Source organism: Mirounga leonina, unplaced genomic scaffold (assembly GCF_011800145.1).
Source record: "Mirounga leonina isolate KUSES-001 unplaced genomic scaffold, KU_Mleo_1.0 Mir_170, whole genome shotgun sequence".
NCBI lineage: Eukaryota > Metazoa > Chordata > Mammalia > Carnivora > Phocidae > Mirounga > Mirounga leonina.
This window is the reverse complement of record NW_023270433.1, coordinates 47,822-68,897: the sequence shown is the minus strand read 5'-3', so window position 1 is coordinate 68,897 and position 21,076 is coordinate 47,822. Positions and strand designations below refer to the sequence as shown.

General features: G+C 49.4%; 1 protein-coding gene across 3 annotated transcripts in view; it reads left to right on the top strand.

The window, feature by feature from the left end:
• The window catches only part of CACNA1B (calcium voltage-gated channel subunit alpha1 B), a 186,238-nt gene that overhangs the window by 138,329 nt on the left and 26,833 nt on the right, over positions 1-21,076 (top strand). For all 3 annotated transcript variants that reach the window (XM_035015334.1, XM_035015333.1, XM_035015332.1), the window contains 8 exons: positions 248-412; positions 713-823; positions 1,241-1,324; positions 9,991-9,996; positions 13,624-13,740; positions 14,139-14,204; positions 15,539-15,630; positions 17,881-18,025. In XM_035015334.1, the coding sequence (XP_034871225.1) occupies positions 248-412; positions 713-823; positions 1,241-1,324; positions 9,991-9,996; positions 13,624-13,740; positions 14,139-14,204; positions 15,539-15,630; positions 17,881-18,025 (786 nt within the window). The remainder of the gene's footprint in view (positions 1-247; positions 413-712; positions 824-1,240; positions 1,325-9,990; positions 9,997-13,623; positions 13,741-14,138; positions 14,205-15,538; positions 15,631-17,880; positions 18,026-21,076) is intronic.

Here is a 21,076-nt window from a genome sequence, read left to right as displayed (position 1 = left end):
CCCATGTGCACGTGTGCACTGGATGCTCTGCTGGGCTCCCCTGATGGTCAGTGTGGGCAGAACCACTGGACTTCCCTTCTGCATGGTACTCGCTCACCACCGCATAGCTGGTGGCCAGCACAGGGGCAGGGAGAGGCTGAGTGTGGCTGGTCAGGGCTGCCTGTGAGGATGGAAGAGACGGGTGTGGGGTGCAGTGTGGGTTCCCCCCGCCCCCACCATGTTCTCAGTGCTCCTTTTCCCCGGGCAGAGGGCTTGCATCGACTTCGCCATTAGTGCCAAGCCCCTGACGCGGTACATGCCCCAGGACAAGCAGTCGTTCCAGTACAAGACATGGACTTTTGTGGTCTCGCCTCCCTTCGAGTACTTCATCATGGCCATGATCGCCCTCAACACAGTGGTGCTAATGATGAAGGTATGTTGGCCCAGCACGGGGGACAGTGGGTGCCCGCTGGGGTGTGAGAGAGATGGAGAGAGAGAGCCATAGCTGCAGCTGATCACGTCCTGGTCAGCATGGGATGCCTATAGAAGCCCAGTGCCCTGGGTTCTCTGTGGGCTGAGATGGTGAGAGTGTCCTGGGAGAAAACGGGGGGAGCAGGGATGGGTATCCCTACCCTGGGCAGGCGTGCAGTTCTCTGTGCTCTGGCAGGAGGTCAAGGCTGGGGTGTCTTGGGGCAGCCGAACCTGTAGCCAATGGCACTTATTCCCCGTGCAGTTCTATGACGCACCGTATGAATATGAGCTAATGTTGAAATGCCTGAACATTGTGTTCACATCCATGTTCTCCATGGAATGCGTGCTGAAGATCATCGCTTTTGGGGTGCTGGTAGGTGCCTTGGCTCCCTCTTGGCCTTTTGGCGGTCTGCATTCTGGCTCCTCTCTGTAGGGGGGATCTTCAGGGACTTGTGGCTTAGAGGTGGGAATTCCCCAAGCCCCCAGAGCAAATGTGACATTGTGGTGGCCCTGAGGAAGGGGGGCTGCTCCAATACCCTGAGCTGCCTGAGCTCTGCCCCTAGCCCAGCTCCTGGAGACAGGCGGGGCCAGGCTCCTCTTCTTTGGACACACAGCTCTCAGTTCTGCACCTGCCCAGACCCATAGGTGTTTGCTTACCCAGCTCTGGTGTCCCGCCTTGGTGGCCCATCTGTCCCTTTGCTCCTTTCTTGATTAGGGGTACTTCCTGCAACTCCTTGCCTGGCAGAATGCTTACCAGCCTCTAGCAGTAACTGCTCTTTTTTCTCTCCAGAACTATTTCAGAGATGCCTGGAATGTCTTTGACTTTGTCACTGTGTTGGGAAGTATTACTGATATTTTAGTAACAGAGATTGCGGTAAGTAGCATTTCCTCTCCTTCCTGCAGGGCCCCAGAATGGTTTCCTTCTGGGCAGTGCTCCTCAGTGCGCCTCCAGGTCCTGAGTGTTAGCCCCTTCTCTCTTGCCAGAGTTCCCCAGGAGCCCCTGGAAAGAAGGAGGCTCCTCTCCAGAGGTGGAGTTGGGGATTGGGTATTGTCTTGGGAAATACTTTTTCTTGGATAAGAAAGTGGTTTCCAAAAGGTCTTCTAGTCTGGTGGTCTGAGAGTCACCTAGGAGCTTCATTGTAACAGCTGACCAGGAAGACAACAGTCTTTTAAATCTGTGTGTGTCTAACAAATCTAACAGCTTGGCACCAAAGTACATGAACTAAAACCAACAAGAATTTAGAATATTTTAGAATATTAGGTTTGTTTTACGTGTGTGTGTGTGTGTGTGTGTAAATAAAATGAGATACTCATTCATATCAAACGTACACAGATTATATGTAAAAACTGACCAAGTGCTAAAATATGAAATTGTCTTGACAAATTTCAAGGAATCTGAATCATAAGGCAATGTTCTTTGAGTACAATGCATTATATCAGAATTAAATGGCAAAAAATCTCATCTCAGTCTTAAGTTGAATTTTCTAGGAGCAGACACTAAGGTGGGGTTCTTGTACAAGTCATTTCTTAGGAAGCACTCCCAGGCAAAACCATGAGAGAGAGGTTTGGGGAAGTGGATGGGTAAGAGAAGGAGGATCAGAAATGTATCTGGAGCCAAGTGTTGGGGTGCATTTGGGTCATCCCCGATGGGGGCTTGGAGACAGGGTGGTCACACCTCAGAGTTGCAGAGCTTATGCCTCTGTACTGATTAGTGCACAACTAAGGGCTGCACCTGGGGGTTTGAATTGTCAGATACCTCCAGCCCTTCTGAGTGCACCCCACGTGCAGGCAAAGCAGGCTCTGGCCACCACTGGGGAGGAAGGAATATCAGGCTCCTTGGTAACAGGACTGCACTGGAGTGCACGAGTGTCTGCTGTTACCCTGGCCCCACCCAGCTCTGCCCACATCTCACACTGGGTTCACTTCTCTCATTCTTCAGGAGGGTGCTGGTCACGATGTGTGGGAGAAGAGGGTTGGTAACCAGTCAGAGCTAGTCTGAGTTAAGTTGATGTTCATTAACTTATTCTTCCTAACCCATTTTGGGGTCCCCTGACTGGTGGCCAGCCTTCTGCCGCTCTAGTTGCTGGGCGGGATGAGGCAGCCCGCACTGTCACCCTGTGAAGCCCAAGCCCCTGCTTGTCACACCCTTGTGTGGTTCTGGCTGCCATAGTAGTCCAGTCGTAATTAAGACTGGTCACAGAGCACTAGAAAGGCTCTAGTGAACCCCCTGATTTCCAGATAGACTTCTTCCTACCCTATGTAATGGTAGCTCTGCCCTTCTCCATACCCAGCATCCAGTACCCTGGCCAGCCTGGAAACTCTGCTCTGCTTGCTGGTCTTACGGCATGAGGAACACAAGTGACAGGGGCCCACCATGACTTTGGTGTTCCACAGTGGAAGCCTTCCCTACCCCTTGAGCCAGGACCTCTAGATTTGCCAAACCTAAACTTATGGAGATGATGAGAAGAGAGTCTGACCTGGCTTGCTGGAGGATAGTGAGAGGGGCCACCCCTACTTCCACCCCTTGCTTTCTGGATCTGTGCAACAGTTGGACACCCAGTACCATCTCTCGTCTGTCAGTTCATCTTGAAGGACAATATCCCAACCCTGTGAGGTACATCACCAAGCCAGCATTTAATCCGTGCCTTTAGGAGGCTTTTTCAGTGTTTTATGAGGTTTCCACCTCCTGAATGATGTTGAATATTATATGCCAGTGGATCCAGAGTCACCTGCTTCTTTGTACCTGCTTCTGCTTGCTCAGTTTGGAGTTGATGTTATGTGGAATCCAATATGGGTAAATCTCTGATACTGGTGCAGGCCAAGGTATTCCATGGGCAAAGACAAACCCACACCCAGAGTATGAGTGATCCCAGTAGAGACAAATCACTGCCATTTGCAGGTGAAAGGATTCTCACGTAAGCAAATTACCACCAAGTGGCTGGTTGACAGCCTAAAGCATGGTGCATTGTAGAGGCCTCGTTGACTTGTGCTCATAGTGGGCTAGGTGTTTAGTAGTGGTCATGGCTGGATCAGCCCACCTGTTGGGCTCAGGCATAGCCTTCATCTCAGCCATCATGGTCACTCCATTCATGGATCTACTATGTGAACACTTGGGCTGGTGAGGATAGAGGCTGGCTGTCGTCTGTTGGGTAAACCATCTCAAGGCCTGGTTTTTAGTGCCCCTACAGCTGTGGATGCTCTGTGGTGGACACTGATGTGTAATACAAGGACCTGCATGTCGCATCCATTCCCTAGGCCCATCTGGATGCCTTTCCCCAACCTTTGTTCCTTCCGGAGCCCTGGCCAAGCTTTAGCTCTTGCCTAAGGTCCTATAATCCATACCACAGGCAACTTCTTTCTCCATCCGTGCCATGGCTGACCGGGTTCACCACCTAGAACTCTGCCTCACCACTGTCTTTCAGCTCGTCTCTGTGAGGTGTTCTGGTGGCACCAATGTATTGAGCCAACCGCTTCATGTAACAGGCTTGAGTTTTTCCTCCTGGCTTTAGTGATCATCCCATGATATGTTGGGGTAGGAGTGAGGTAAGGAAGACAGGTGCAGCAAAGGTGCAAGGCCTGGGGCACTGGGCCACCTGTCATGAGTCTGTGCCCTCTAGATGTGCTTGGGTTTGGCCCTGGATGTAGCACTTCCATCATAACACTGGATTGTTGGCAGGCCTGCAACACACACTCATAAAGAGAAGCATTGGTGCCATAGACACAGTTGTCTCCTGGTCAGACCCGGGGTCCACCAGGGCCCAGCAGCCAGGAGTGGCCCCTCTCATTGGTGATGTCTTAGATGACATGCCCTTGCTCCAGAATCCTAGGTGTTTGCACTGACTTTTCTATGCCGGCTTTCCAGGGACTCCACACAGTGTCTTTATCTCCCACAGATACCCCAGCACTGTGGAATCTGTTGCATCTTATGGCCCACGTTATAGGGCTCCTGGTACTGTAGCATGGATCTACTAGAGAGCCCTCTCCTGCTCTGAATCCTCTCAAACCTAGCAGCTTTGTGTCATCTGATAAATGGGTCACAGCAGTATTTCTTCAGTGGTGTATGCCATCTCCAAAACTCAAGGAAGCCTACCAGGAGTAGGAAGTGTGAGGTGTGATAACTAATTGGTCTTGCCTCATACCACTGGTTGTAGTAGTCTTATGCATTAGGTTTCTACCTAAAATATGAGGAAAGAACATTCTAATCCTAAATAAATTCTTCCAGTGAATAGAAAAAGAGTGTACATTCCCTAACTATTTATATGAGACTAGTACAATCTGTACCCCAAAATTATTTAAAAGATAGAGTATAATAAAGGAAGTCATATTCCATGCTCACTCATTAACGTAGATGTAAAATGCATCAGAAAGTCTAATTTACATTAACAGATCAAAGAACACTATTAATGTGATCCTGTCATGGGTGCAGAGAAGACATTCAATAAAACTAAAATTGTATTCATGATAGAAATTATTAGCAATCTAGGAATTATTGACTTGATGAAGAGAATTTACCAAAAATCCTGTGCTAACATCATATAATGGCGAAATTTGGAAAGAATTCCCTTTAAAATTAGAAAAGGACAATACCTATAAGCACATTGAACTTCAGGGCCTGGTCGGTTCAATAAATTGAATGTCAGCTCCATGAAGACAGAGGTTTTTGTCCGGTTCACTGCCATATTCCAGTGCTTGGAATAATGCCTGACACTTCAGGTATTCAGTAGACACTTGTTGAATGAATAAGACAAGAAAAATAAAACACCTAAGTATTAGAACAGAAGTAGGCAAAGCTGCCGTTATTCATAGATAACATTATTATCTGTAGATGAAATCTGGAATAATCTCAAGCTGCTAAGAGTGTTTAGCACAGTTGCTGAGTGGAGTACCTGAGTGAGTAGTTGACTGCATGTCATAACAGCAGCAGCAGTCCTGGCTATAACCCTAATAACATCCACACATGGGATCTTTATGTGGAGAAGTGCTAAACCTCAGGGAAAGATAGTAAAGGAGCCTTAAATAGATGGTGCCAGATAGCACGTAAAAACAGTAAGCAGGGTCAATTTCAGAGATGGTTTTGCCCAAATTGATCTGTAGGTTCAATGTAATTTCAGTAAGTGAATTTGGTTTTGTGTTGTCTGTTATGGAAATTGGCAAGTTGCTTCTACAACTCATCAGAAGGAGCAAAGGCCCCTTAAATACTCAAGATACTTAAGAAGCAGAAAATGCTGCTGGGGCAGTGGGGGTGGAGAGGTACTGTTCTTGTTGATGGTAAGACTTATTATAAAGCTAGAACATTAAGACTGTGCTGCTGACTTGGGGATAGTAAATGAGCCAATGGACAGAATCAAGAGCCTAGAATCAAAATCACTCGTATGTGGAAACATGATGTATGACTATGCTACTTAGTGGGGAGACAATTCAACAATTGATGTGGGTATAATGATGATCAATATAGGGAAAGACAGAAATTGGATCTTCACACCATTCACAAAAAAATCGATTTCAAATGGATGAAAATACTTAAATGCAAGAGGAAAAAAATTTAAAACTTAGAAGAAAATACAGGAGATTATCTTTAAGACCTTGGGATAGGGACTGATTGCTTAAGCAAACTATAGGAAGCACCATCCATAACTGAAAAAAAATTCTATAAAATAAAGAGTTTCTGTTTATCAAAAGAAGAAAGGCAGTCCATGAAGAGGGAGGGGATATTTGCATCACATTCCTTTGTTTATCCATTATAAATATTTATGCACTGCCTATCATGTGCTAAGCAGTATTCTAAGTGCTGGGACAAAAGATGAAAATCTCTGCTCTTCTGGAGTTTCATTCCAGTGAGAGAGACACAGTGTTACACAATGAGAGGCACTGGGAGAAGGCACAGCAGAGAAGCGGTATGAGACACCGGGTTGGGGGGAGGGGGGCTTTGATGGCTGTGTGCTCAGACAAGACGTCACTGAGTTGCTGACTTCCAAGTGAAGATGTCTGGGTTTGTGAGGTGAGGACGTGGAGCAGGGGGCCCTGGGGGAGCCACATTGAGCCCGGCACCCACCCTGCACCTGCACGCCTGAGGGAGGACGTGGGCACACTGCTGTAGGAGCATCGTGAACAAGGGGGGAAGCAGCAAGGGCAGAGGAAATGGGGAGCAGGGAAGGGTTTGCAGTTGCAGTAAATTTTGGTTTTTATTTTGAGTGAGGTAGGAAGAGGAGTGACATAATCTGGCTTTTCAGACCAAACCTCTGGCTGAGAATATAGTGCAGGGCACAGGCAGAAGCAGCTAGGCAAGTTAGGGCTTAGTTGGGTTATCCCAGAAACAGACCCCAAGACAGGAGTTCAATGCAAGTCATTTATTTGGGAGGTGATCCCTGGAATACTAGGGGAACAAGGAAGTGAGCCAGGGAAGGGAGGCAGCCAGTACATGGTACCATGAAGTCAGTTACGACTGTGGGTCCTCATTAGGAGCCCTGAGCCTCCATTATCCCAGCAAGTGGCAGGATGACTGGGGTATTTTTCAGCAAGTACTGTTAGCTACTAGTTGAAGCCTGCTGGGGAGAGGGGGCCAGAGAATGTTAATTCTCTGGCACTTGTGTCCTGGCCTGGGGAAATTCTCAGGAAAAAAAGATGTGGATGCTGACAATTGAATATTGGGCCTGTGAGGATGTGAGTGCCACTGAATGCCATAGCAGGGAGCCCGGCAGAGGGGCTAAGGTGAGAGACCGTCATTCTGGGTGTATTTTCCAGTAGAGCTGCAGATGGACCAGATGTCTGTGTGAAAATTGAGCAAGAATGGCATCAAAGTCTGAGCAAGTACTTGGAAACATGGATTATCATTAATTGAAATGGGAAAGACTGTGGGTGGAACAGGTTTGTTGTGGACTGTTTGTACATGTGGACTGGATGCAATTTGTACATGTTAGATTTGAGTTGCCTGTTGGCCTTCCTGAAGGAATCATCCAACAGGCCGTTGGACAGATGGGCCTGGAGTTTGGAGAAGAGATTCATGCCAGTCTCATAGGATTGGGAACCATGAGCATATAAGATGATATCAGATCCATGAGACTGAATGAGATCAATAAAGGAGAGAAAAGAATGAGCTACTGAGTTCTATGATGCACCAACATTTAGTGACAAAGGCGTGGCCGGAGGGCAGAGAGGTTTTCCAAACCATTAACAAAGGTTAGTGTCCAGAATGTGCAAGGCTCTTCTGTGAATCATTAAGAAAAACAAAAGCAACCAAATGGAAAAATGAGCTGAAGGCATAATTGGGCATTTTACTAAAAGAATAAGAAACAGAAATGACCAATTAACATAGGAAAAGCTGCTCACCCTTATTTGTAATTAAAGAAATGTAAAGTGAAATGACATTGAGATGCCATTTCACACCCTCTGGTTTGTCAAACGTCAAACGGGAATTCCAGCCATGCCAATGGTTAGCAAGTGGGACAGCCAGAACCTCCACGCTATTGCTGGGGGTGTTCATTGGACAACCTTTTCGGAAGAGTGTGGCAATCCATAGAAAGCTGGACATATGCATGCCTGCAGCGACTTAGACACATAAGCCAGAGGGTGTCTGGGCAGGTGACCTGGAGACACTTTCACACAGAGGGTCGTGGCTACCTTGTTCACAGTAGCAGTGGAATGCACTGATTGTTAGGGGACGTGAACATAGTGAAGTGCCGCACGCGCTGGAGGGTGGTGGTCTCCGCATCAAGAGGGATGCTTCTCAGAAGCAGAGTTTGCTCGCCGTCAGCACAAGTTTGCCCAAGTCCGCGAAGGCTGCATACGGTAGAGTCCCATTAAAAGGCTAAGAAAAGTCAAGTGTAACGCATTTTAAGAGTTTGTGGTTAAGACAGTAAAGAAAAGCAATTATTAACAAGAATTAAGGGTAGCTACTACATCTGGGGAGGAGAAAGGGAGACAGGACGGGCTTCAGAAGTAATGGTGACATTCTGTTTTCTTTAAGCTGGGTGATGAATATATGGACGTTCTATGATTTTTCTTTGAAAATGTGCATCCATACACGTATTTATACATATTCTTTTGTGTATGTGGTGTGTTTTATGGTTTTAAAAAACTAATAATCCGGGGCGCCTGGGTGGCTCAGATGGTTAAGCATCTGCCTTCGGCTCAGGTCATGATCACAGGGTCCTGGATCGAGTCCCACATCGGGCTCCCTGCTAGGCGGGGAGCCTGCTTCTCCCTCTGCCTCTGCCTCTCTCTCTCTCTCTCTGACTCTCATGAATAAATAAATAAAACAATAAAAAAAATCAATAATCCAAATAATGCGGGGAAAGTTCTGAGCTGCCATTTTCACACAAAAACCAAGGATGTTCTGTCACACCAACCGTTGGCACTGTGGCCAAGTGCTTCTCATCCAGAAACAGTTCGTACCAGTGTGGTTTCTGGGAGGAGCAAGCTGGCTGCTGATCCTTACGGGCCTCGTCCTTGGACACAGGAATCTTTGTTCCCTGGATAAAGGGATCCAGACATTGCGCTCCCATCTGCAAGGGCACAGCTCTGGGGGTTTCTTCCTGCGTGTGCCTCCTGGCCAGAGAGGGCGGACTGATGAGCAGGCATCTAGGGTGGGGGTTGCCAGACATGCAGAGAGCACGATGCCCAGCTGTCTTCCAGGGAAACCTCTGCCTCCAAGGAGGCCCGCACACAAGGCAGAGACCTTCTGTAGCGCAGGTGGCTGGAGCAGCCCAGTGTCTGTCCCTCAGCTGTTGGACACGCAAGGCCAAGGGGGCTTGTGGTTGTATCAGACCTTACTTCAAATAAGCCCTCCATGGCTGCTGCCATCAGCCCCTGATGCCCAGCAGGGCCGGTGGGAGGGCTGAGGAGCCGCTTGGCTTGGAAGGTCCGCTGTGCCCTGGCTGCTAGTGCTCTCGGAGCTCAGTCCTTCAGCCAGTTCTGCCGAGAGGGGAAAAGATGAAATGAAGTCGTCGTGTGGTTTAGTGGTGTCTTTATTTTTCTTCATTTGTAGTCACTTCATATGTTACTTTGTGAATGTACTTTTTTTTCCTTAGGCAAAAATATGAGTGTCAGTTCCCACCACCAACTTAATCAAAATAGAGTAATAGTCTTAACCAGGGTCGTGTAGAGACAGCATTCCCAAGCAAGCATAAAACTGACATTGATTTCTTTGCCTGGAAATAAAAAAATAAGTGTCTGTGAGTCATCTTTGGATTTGCATTACAAACAGGAATGCAAATGAATGCCACCCTGTCTGCATAACCTAAGATTTCAAAAATATGTTTTGATTTGATGCATTTTAAGCCAAATATGCAAAGTTTACTAAAATCCTAAAATTTTCCAGTGAGGTATTCAAAGTTTGAGTTTTTGCTTGTGTTGATGACTCATTTTCTCTTTTGTTTTCTGTTTTTGTTCTTGATTTACCTTAACCTACCTGCTGACTCACGCCATCCAACCAACATACAATGCGAAAACCATGTCTCCGTCTGTATGTTGCGCACCTGCTGCTCAAACATCCCAATTTGTAAATAATACGCAAATATCCATCCATGAAAACATCACATATAGGAAACGGTTGGTTTCATGACTTTAAACAGTTCTTAAAACTCCTTGCTTTGCTTGCTCTACTCCTGTTCTTTCTTCCATTTCCTGTGACTCCTCACCACTGCCTTCCTAAGGTGTGTGGTCAGAGTCTGGCAGTACCCATCCCCTCTGGCCTCTTCTCCTCAGCTCCTGGGGTCCAGCAGGGGCTTCTGAAGGCCCCCCCAGGAGCCATTTGATTCAGGAACTGGCCTTGGGTCTAGAGAGGAGGTGGAGGGTCTTCTGAGTGAAGCGGGTAAGTGCCCAGTTTTTCTTGTCGGGATTGGGCTCAGAATTGGAGGGATTTTGTAGGACATGAGTTTGGACCTGATCCTGTAGAGTCCATGGTTTCTCTTGCACCATCTCCCTTCTGCTCTGTCCCCACCGTACCAACATACAAGGCTGGTTCTCCCCAGTGGCCTCTGATGATGTCTCCATAGCATTCTCCCTGGACATGCCCTTCTGTAGGGAACCCTCTCTGGGTCTCAGGGCTGGAGGGGATTGGAGATTTTGTCTTCATGATTCAAAAAGGGGTGGTGTAAGGCCTGATGGAGTGGGAAGAGGGTCTGCCCCCAGAGAAAGTGAAGCTCAGGGCTCTTGCACCCAGGCATCGTTGATCCACTTGTGCACCCTTGCTCAGTGAGCTCGTGTGGAGTACAGGTAGCATGAACTGGGGCTTCCTTCCAGGCCTTCAGTGATGTTTGAGAGGAGAGCAGATTAAACTGAAGCTGTAACTGGAAATTCACATAAAGTAGCAAATATTTGAGATTCCTGTTGCAGAAAACAAACACTAATGATAAAGTATTTCACAAGTGGAGCAGAAGATCTTGAGTTGTGAGAAAATACCATTTGATGCCGCAGAAATTTTCGACTCACTCAGGCCTTTTCGTGGCCATTTCCCGTCCACTTGGGAAGAGCACCGCCCCCCCCCCCCCCCCGCCCCGTGCCCTTCGTCGTCCTCCAGAGCACACATCATCACCTGACATGCTGCGCATGTTGGGGTATACAGAGCTTTTCTTTTCTTCATCGTTGTCCCATGAGAACAAAGCTGATTAGGAGAGCAGTTTGTTGCAGCATGGACTGTGGCCCCCAGCAGATGTGCACAGGTCACTTTGCTTGACCCTGCCTGGAAACAGTGATGTACTTGGACGCAGGAGAGGCCGACCTGGGTCTGAGGCCTGTTGATCCCCTTTGTGGGGGTCGTGTTTCACAATGCCCGGTGTACCTTTAAATCCCTTAAATCTCAGACTCCTCGCTGTCTGGGCACAATGTCCTCATGTCTCCATCCTGTGGATGAGGAAGCAAGGGGCTCAGAGGAGCCAGGGACCAGTGTACCCTCAAGGTGAATCAGCTACCACATTGAGAGGTGTGATGATGCATCTTTGGGGTGCTCTAGACCTTTCCTGATGCAGAGGCAGATGGCAATAAGGCAGGGCCTGGCTTTGAAATAGTAGGTGAAGTAGTAGGTGCTCTCTGGTGTGACAGGAACCACGGACTCTGGGAGGATGGGGCAAGCTCTGTCCACCTCCAAGGGGTTGGCTGAGGCCAGAGGCGACTAGCCGTGGGGGAGCTGCCGTGTGCTTGCTGCCCCCTGCTCTCCTGCATGCGCTCGCATGGTGGTGCCAGGCAGCTCCCGCCCTGGGCGCAGCCACGGAGTGCTCTGCCTGCCACGCTGCGCTCGGAGCGTCTGTGGCTGCTGCCGCCATCCATCCTCATGGCTCTCTAGGGCTGTCTGTCTGTTGCCACCCCCACCCCTCTCCCGAATGCCCCCTGGAGCCCCGAGAAAAGACGTCTGGGAGGAGGCGTGAGAACTTGAGTCTCAACAAGCAGTAGTAGGTGACTTGTTGAGCTTTGCGTTCATGCACTAACTCTGTGGATGGACAGCGCCTTCCCCTGCCTTGTCTTCCATCCCTTCTTTCTCACCCAGAGCCTAGATTTTCCCCAATATCTCCAGGAAATCTTGTCTGTGCCAGTGGCCTGAGCAGAGTGCTTTGGGCTGGGCAAATGATAACTGTGTTATCACAGCGTTGGCCCCTCCAGACCCAAGTGAGCAGGTGCTTTAGAGGCCGGGCCCTTGGAAGCTCCCTCCCGTTCCTCTGCTTTATTGTCTTGTACAAAGGATTTCCCAGCACTGTAGACAAAGTCTCCCGTCCGTCTCTGTGCCCATCCTCCCGAGGTGACTGGCTCATTTGAGAACCTGGGGCCCACGGGGCGGGTGTGGATGTCTCTTGGGCATCCTGTACCACTGAGATTCACTTTCCCCAGCACAAGCAGGTGAGGGAGCGCTAGGCAAACTGTGTGCCCTCCAGGGTCACACCTCAAGGTCCACTCCTGCCTTCTTGCTGATCTGGACCACAGTCAGCACCTCCTTGTGACTACCAGACCTCCCACCCCATGGCTCCAACATCTAGCCCTCCAGCAGAGACAGTCTAGTCTCCAGCCACCCCGGTGGGAACCGAAGAGGCAGACAAGGGCTGGGTTGGGGCCGCTGTCCTTAGAAGTAAGAGTGAGACCTGCCTCTCCACCGAAGGCCTCAGCCCAGCCAAGAGCAGATGGGCAGCCCTGGAGGGAGGGCGGCCAGCTCTCCCCAGGCTCCCCATGCCTCCTGCACGTGCTCTCCTACTGCTGCTCTCATTCAACATGTCGTGTTCTTTTCTCTTCATCCGACCACTGAATCTGGCGATACGATGTGTCTAGGCCTGAGCTGCTTGCATATGTCAAAACACCAAGGTGGCAGGAAGCTGCTGTCAGGCTGCGTGCAGGCACCTGGTCTCCAAGCAGACAGAGGGTGGGAGGCTGCCCAGGGCCACAAGCACCCCCACGTCATGGACACCGTCCAGAGCTATGCTCCCTGAAGGGGATGTGCCAATAACTCAAGGCGCCCCTGGGCCAGGGTGGAAGCCTCACTCCCAGGTAATCTGTGGAGTCCAGAGTTTATTGCTTCTTTTTGTGCTTGATTTTGAACCTCTTGGATGAGGGAGCAGTGCTAGATACCCTGGGATCTCTGGAGTTGAGACCATTTGCGGACTTCATAAGTGGCTTCCGTGGTGTGGGCAGCAGGATCGCCAACACTTACCCTTCCTATGGTGACTTGTCTGCAGGCACCAGGAGCAGCCCCAGAAGAGATGTTTGCCCCTCTGCCAGGTCCCAGGCAGCAGGGGCTTTGCTAGCCGTATGGAGAAGCGAAGGGCCCTTCAGAGGCTCTCGGTGAAGAAGCAGCCCTGCCCGGCACTTGGACGGCTTGGCTGCGTCTTGCAAGAGGCGGTCAGTGTTAGAGGCCTGTCCACAGTTGGTCTCCTGGCTCCACCTGGCAGCAAGGAGCTGCTTCTGAGAATTTTTCTCTCTCTCCCTCCCTGTCGGGGGCAGGGGAGCCTAAAGCAGAGGGGTTTCTTTGATTTGCTGCATGAGAAGTGATTTGCAATGACAAGCTTTACTTTTGGAAGGTTTTCTGGTGGCCGATTGCTGCTTATACTGTAGAGCAGTGATGTTTTGTTCGACCTCTCCTTGTATCCGCTTTTCTTCGGGACCACAGCACGCCAGGGAGAGGTGGGTGGGGAGCAGCCCCTGCAGTTGCAGGAGGCTGGTCTCTGCAGGTTAGAGAACAGCCTCTCTTCCCTACAGAACAATTTCATCAACCTCAGCTTTCTCCGCCTCTTCCGTGCTGCCCGGCTCATCAAGCTGCTGCGCCAGGGCTATACCATCCGCATCCTGCTGTGGACCTTCGTCCAGTCCTTCAAGGTGAAGCCAGGCACGGCCCTCGTGCCCTGACCCTCCCCTGTGTGAGCACAGTGCTGTGGCCACCACCTCCTCCTTGCCACCAGAGCAGCCCCTCCTCGTGGAGGTTCCTTGTTGGCACCCGTTATCCTATTATAGTTTACGAAGACATTTTAAGTGATCCAGAGAGCATCTTGGTAATGCTCACTGACTCTGAGGTGGGTTCTATGACTGATTATAGATGAAGGAACTGAGGCAGTCTCTTGGTGGAGGGGCTTCATGGTCAGTGGGGGTGGATCTCTGGTCGCTGGGGTCTGGGTGGCCCCAGAGACCCGGCCACCGTCCACTCTGCAGACGAGGCCCGAGCAAGGTAGCTGGGCAGCCCTCCCTGGAGCTGCCCTGTCCTCCATGTGTCTCCACAGGCCCTGCCCTACGTGTGTCTGCTCATCGCCATGCTGTTCTTCATCTACGCCATCATCGGCATGCAGGTGGGTGCGCCTGATGGGACAGGGAGCTGAAGGGGCCCCTGTGCCCTGGGGCAAAAGGGCACTGACCATGGTCATCAAATGGTAACAATGACAGATTGGCACTTGGGGAACATTTCTATGTTTGAAGCACTTTATGAACTTAATTCTCGGAAAGGCTGCTTCTACCAGTACGGACACAGAGGCTGGGCACCACGGGTTTGGGCCTGTCACCCAGAGTCCACTAGTGAGGCGTAGCTCCCCCGTCTGCTGTGCTCCTGAATGGAACCCCATTGGGCTGTTAGGGTGTTGATGGGCATGTTTGATTGGGTGCTGGGCCCCCATGGTGCTGGAGCTTTTGAGCACATCTGCCTGGTGCTGAGTGGCCTGCAAAGCACCAGCTGGTCATTCTGATAGTCCAGAGAGTTGACCTGATCCTTTACAGGAAATTATATATCACAGAAGAAAAAAGTCAACAGGATCACACCAGATCACTGTACTGTCAAATTCAGCTTGGACAAGCTAGATTGCCTTTATTTTGCCAAAGAACCCTTTGTCAGCTGTTTGGAAAAACATTTAAAAGACACAAAGCAGTGTTCCAGTTTTAAATCTTTGGCATCTGGCCACTTTTCAACAGTAGGGTGGGAGATGGATCCAAATGTTAAATTATAGTGGGAGAAGCCATTGTATTAAAGGTTAGCTGAGAACGGATTTTAAACTCTACTTCAAGGATTGAAAAGGTTCTCTTCCTTTAAAATTTGCTGAGATCTGATGCTATTTAAAAAATATATATATTTGTGCCCACTTTGGTTTGGGAATTTATCAGACCAGAAGGGCCACTGATCTTTGTTTTTGGTGAATATGTGATAGTTCATAAATTTTTCAGCCAGATTCCAGATTTTAAGCCAAGTACAGTTACTGACTTGTTTGCATTCCTAACACTAAAAAGAAATCAATTAAAATGGATAAAAAGCCCATTGTGATATTTGCACAGAAATTTAAAAAGAAACTTTCAAGTTGACCTCACAGCTATTACCAGTATAATTACCACTTCGGAGTCATCGATGACAGAGTGAACTTTCAGATGCTTCCTGTCTTATATATGGCGCAGCCCATGTAAACTTAGTTCCGGTGGCATTCTCACTCGGCATGCAGACTTGCAGTTGTAGACGTGCAGAGCTGGGGGGCAGTGACGTGTTTGGCTGGCAGTGCCGGCCCCTCCAGCCCCTGCAGCGGTGGTGGGGCTAAGGGCAGCGTCCTGTGCCTTGTGGGTCCTCATGTGCACACCTCCTCTTCTGCCTGGCCACAGCTCCTGAGGACCCAGCAGTATCAGCCTGCAGCCTTCTTTCTCATTTCAGGTTTTTGGAAATATTGCCCTGGATGATGACACCAGCATCAACCGGCACAACAACTTCAGGACGTTTTTACAAGCCTTGATGCTGTTGTTCAGGTGTGTTGTTGGTGGAGTCCGCGCAGGCTCAGAGGCTCCTCTGTCTAGGAGGACAGGGCGTGTGCCGACCCAGAGGGCCACCCCCTCTGCCCCTCAGCCTGTGCTGGCTTCCCCTCAGTGGGCCTTCCCAGCTTCTTCTCCCCTTTTCCTCCTTCCTTCCCTAAGGGTTCCTGGGCCTCGGGACAGATGGAGGGGAAGCCCCTGAGGGAGGTCAACCTGAGAGCCCCGGGTGAGGCTGGCCTTGACCACCTCAGCTCAGACCCCTGGCGGTGGCCAGAAGGCCTCTGGTGAAGCTGCAGCCAAGGGTCTGGGAGGACAGAAGGTGTCCACAGGGCCTTTTTCGGTGTGCTGGCCATAGGCTTTCCATCTGCTCACCTTGTTGACTGCAGGGTCTGTGGGACCGGGGGCCGGGGGGGTGCGGAGCAGGGCAGGGGGACGCAGAGTGTGTTACTCAGGGACCCAAGGAACTCAACTGGCCAGAGCCGCTGGTGTGAGTGTCTCCACCTGCCCCCCATGGCTCACAGGACTGCAATTCCCTAGGCTCCAGGCTCCAAGGCAGGCAGAGTAGCTTGTTTCTGGCTCAGGCACCTCCCTGTGTGCTCGACAGGGCTGCGTGTCAGCTTTTGTTCCGAGATGTGGCACTCTGTGTGGGCCATCCTGGTTTGGGGGCTGTGGGGAGGGGGTGAATGTGTCTCACTGCCTCCAGGGTCCCCTTCGTTAAGGCAAGCCCACCACATGACCCTAGGAGGGAAGAAAGGAGCTCTTCGTAGGGACTTGTGGAGGAGGGGTGCTGACATAAAACCCTGCCTGGGGCTCCTTCTGGAGGGGCCCACACGTGTGTTTGTTTATGCAGATGCACCAGGATGCTGTAAGGCCCGTGCTGGGGGATGCCCAGCACGGTTAATCCCAGGCAGATGCATTCCAGGGCCCGTGGAAGTTCTTCTTTCTATGGAGGGAGATCAGACCGATCTGCTTAGCTAAGCTGCCTGGAGAGAGTTGTCTGACTCTTGTTTTTTTAGTCAGATGGACAAGTATCCTTAGGCCTACACTTTCTTCAAATGACATCATTTCTCTGGACTTTAGCTATTACGTTCATTTCATCTCTTCATTTATTAATGTCCTGCCTCCTGCTGTAAGAGTTGAGGCAGGCCTATGAAACCAGCCTTAGTTTTAAGTCTTTGTTCTCAAAGATCTCTTTTCCTCCCTGGTCTCTGTGTCACATGTGAGCACCAGTATCAGTCAGGCCTGGCATTGGACAGCTGCCCTGCAGGAAAAGCCCCCTACTCCTAGCCATTGTTAATGGGAAGTGGGCTCAGCTTGTGCCCAGAGCTGGCCACACAGGCACACCAAGCTGGGGGGGGCGGGGACCCAGGCCTCTGGTCCGCCTGCAAGTCTAGTGCACATCTGGCCTTTGTGCTGGCTGCATACCCAGGGACCAAAGTCCATGAAGAAGGGTCCTCCAGGGTGGCCCCTCAGGCTGGTGGGGTTGTTCTTGGTATGTTCAGGAAACAGCAGACGCCGGTGTGGCTGGAGTGGACCGAGCAGAGACCACTGGGAAAGAGCAGGCCACGAATTTCACAGAGCTGTGGGCAGTTGTGTGAATTTTGGCTTTTGCAGTGAGTGAGGGGTCATTGAGAGGAGAAGTGACCTGATCTCACCTGTGTTTAGTGGACCCACTTGGCTGTTGGGTGGGGCAGAGCAGGAAGATCCGTGAGGAAGCTATTGCAGAAGCTCAGGGGAGGTGGTTGTTGCTTAGCCCAGGGTGTTGAGAAGTGGTGAGAGTCTAGCTGTTTTTTGGAGGTAGATGAGCTGATGAAGCTGGTGAGAAGGAGTGGAGGCAAGGAAGCCTGCAATATATTTGGCCTAAGAAACGGGAGGGGTGGAGCCCCCATTTCTTGCATCAAGGAAGGCTGGGATGGCACATGCTGGGTGAGGGAGGCCAGGAAGGGCTGTGTTGGCTCCGAGGAGCCAGAGGTCCATGAAGGGGTGCTCACCATGGTGCTCACTTTTGGTGCAGTGCCTTGTTTTCAGTAACTAGTTCTTTCCGAGTTAATGATCAATTTGAAAACCTAATGCCAGAGGATTCTTTTTCAGAAGTAGGCGTCTCTTACCCAGACCTTACATATGAGTGGGTTCTCTGCGGGAGGGAGCCCAGGGAGGGTATGCACTTGAGCCAGCTCTTCTGAGATTCCTTCTCAGGCTGGTCTGGGCCTTCCTTTGTGGGTCTCATGGCTCTGCCCTTCTTCTCAGGAGTGCCACTGGGGAGGCCTGGCACGAGATCATGCTGTCTTGTCTCAGCAACCAGGCCTGTGATGAGCACGCCAATGCCAGTGAGTGTGGGAGCGACTTTGCCTACTTCTACTTTGTCTCCTTCATCTTCCTTTGCTCCTTTCTGGTAAGTCCTGGTCACTGTGCCCATGTGTCCACCTGTCTCAATCCATCCCAGGCCCCCCCTACATCTGTCACTGATCCCTGATACTGATTCATGTCACATTACAAGCTGATTCGGTGTTGATGGTCCTGTTTCCCCAGAGATGATGACCTCTAAAAGGACCCACTCTGTAATGAGCTCCTGTGGGCCTTGCCTTTCCTTCTCAGAAAGGGTTTTAAGTTTCCACGGGACAACTGTCCTTTAGCCTTTAGCCTCTGCCATGGTGATGAGTTACAAAGAAGCAGCACTCCAGCTGGTGTGCCTGGGGCAGATGAGCCTCAGGAAACTGGTTGTTGGGGAGGTAAGTGGACTAGGTCCAAGTCAGCAGACACCTCTGGGAAACTTTGAGCAGGGGCATGACACAATCTGGTTCATATTTTAAAACCTTGCTCTGGCTTCTGGTCAGGAGAGGTGAAGAGTGGTCAGGAGATGGCTGGAGGTGACAGTGCCTAGAGAAGGGTGGCGATGAAGGGAGTTGAGCTGCATTTTAAAGACAGAGCCAACACGACTGATGAGTAAACACAGGCATGAGAGAAGAAGAGAAAGAAAGCGGCACCTGCCGTTTGCTGGGGTGCTGGAGACACAAGCCCTCGTTCACTGCCAGTGAGAATGTGAAGAGGTGCAGCAGCTGGGGGAGATAGTATGGTGGCTCCTCAGTAAATTGAAAATAGAATTGCCGTATGATCCAGCAACTCCACTTTTGGGCATATGCCAGAACTGAAGACAGGGACTTGAATAAATATTTGTACACATACGTTCATAGCAGCATTATTCACAATGGCCAGGAGGTAAGAGCAACCAAAGTGCCCATCAGCAAGCGATTGGTACACAAAATGTGACATGAACATACAAGGGACTATTATTCGGCCTTAACAAGAGAGGCAGTTCTGGCCCATGCTTCAATATGAATGAATCGTGCAGTCGTTACGCCAAGTGAAATAAACCAGTGACAGGAGGAAAAATAACGGTATGGTTTCACCTATCTGAGGCCCCTCGAGTGAAGTTCACAGAGACAGAGAGCAGGATGGCGGGTGCCAGGGACCGGGGAGGGGGTGGGAGTCAGTGTTTAATGGGGTCAGGGTTTTAGTTGGGGAAGATGGAAGAGTTCTGGGGATGGATGGTGGGGATGGTTGCGCAACAGCGTCGGTGTGCTTGATCGCTGCTGCACTGGGCACTTAAAAGTGGTTAAATTGGTAAGCTTTTTGCTATGTATGTTTTACCACAATTTAGAAAATGGTATTAAAAAAGAACTAACATAAATCCCATCCAAACTCTTTGTATTTTTTTAGAGGGGGGAGGAAAAGAGGGAGAGAAAGAATCTCAAGCGGACTCCATGCTGATTGCGGAGCCTGACGTGGGACTCCATCTCACGACCCTGAGATCATGACCTGAGCTGAAATCAAGACTCGAATGCTTAACTGACTGAGCCAAGCAAGTGCCCCCTATTCAAACTCTTCCAAAAAGTAGAAGAGCAAACACCTCCTAACACATCCTGTGATGCTGCCATTGTGCTAATACCAAAGGCAGGCAAAGATGCCACAAAAAAAGAAAACTACAACCAATGTCCCTGATAAATATATAGTAAGAATCCTGAACAAGATACTAACAGACTAGTTCCAACAACACATTAAAAGGATTATACACCATGATCAAATGGGATTTATCCCAGGAATGCAAGGATGCATTTTCAACATACAGGGATTAACCAGTGTGATGAGGAAAAAACCCCACATGATTATCTCATTGGTGCAGAAAAGCATTTGACAAAATTCAACACCCTTTCATCGCAAAAACACTTAGCAAACTCGGAGTAGAAGGGAACGTCCATAACATGATGAAGGACATTTATGAAAAACCTACAGTTACCATTATACTCAGTGGTGAAAGACTATAAACTTTTCCCCCAAATAGCAGGAACTAGACAAGGATGCCCACTTTTTTTTTCTATTTTAATTATGTTATGTTAATCACCATACATTACGTCATTAGTTTTTGATGCAGTGTTCCATGATTCATTGTTTGCGTATAACACCCAGTGCTCCATGTAGAACGTGCCCTCTTGAATACCCATCACCAAGGATGCCCACTTTTTATCACTTTTACTCAACATCATGCTGGAAGTCCTAGTTAGAGCAGTTAGGCAAGAAAAAGAAATAAAAAGCATCCAAATTGGAAAGGAAGAAGTAAAGATATCTCTATTTGCAGATGATACTATTCTATATGTAGAACATCCTGAGGAACACACACACACACACACACACACATGCTACTAAAACTAATAAATGAGTTAAAGTGTCAGGGTACAAAATCAACACATAGTAAACAACCTGAAAAGGAAATTAAGGCAATAATTCCATTTCCAGTAGCACCCAAAGGGATAAAATACCTAGGAATAAATAAATACCCCTGGAGATGAAAACTTGTACAGTGAAAACTGCAAAATATTGCTAAAATGAGTTAAAGAAGACCTAATTAAATGGAAAGGCATGCATGTCCATGGATCAAAAGACTTAATATTGGTAAGGTGGTAATGTCCCCGCAAAGTGAGCTCTAGATTCAGTGTGATCCCTGTCAGAGCTCCAGTGGCCTTTCTACAGGAATGGAAAAGCTGATCCTCAGATTCATATGGAATGGCAAGGTGCCCCAAATAACAAAAAATCTTGAAAATTAAAGACTGGGGCGCCTGGGTGGCTCAGGCGTTAAGCGTCTGCCTTCGGCTCAGGTCATGATCCCAGGGTCCTGGGATCAAGCCCCGCATCGGGCTCCCTGAGACCAAGTGAGAGAACTCACATTTCCCTATTTCAAAACTTACTATAAAGGTACCATGAGTAAAAACAATGTGGCTGAAGAGATACTTTTCCAAAGAAGACATACAGATGACCGACAGGTACATGAAAAGGTGCTCAGCATCCCTTATCATCAGGGAAATGCAAATCAAAATCCTAAGAGCCAAGATGTGGAAACAACCTAAGTGTTCATCAACAGATGAATTAGATAAGGAAGATTTGGTGTGTG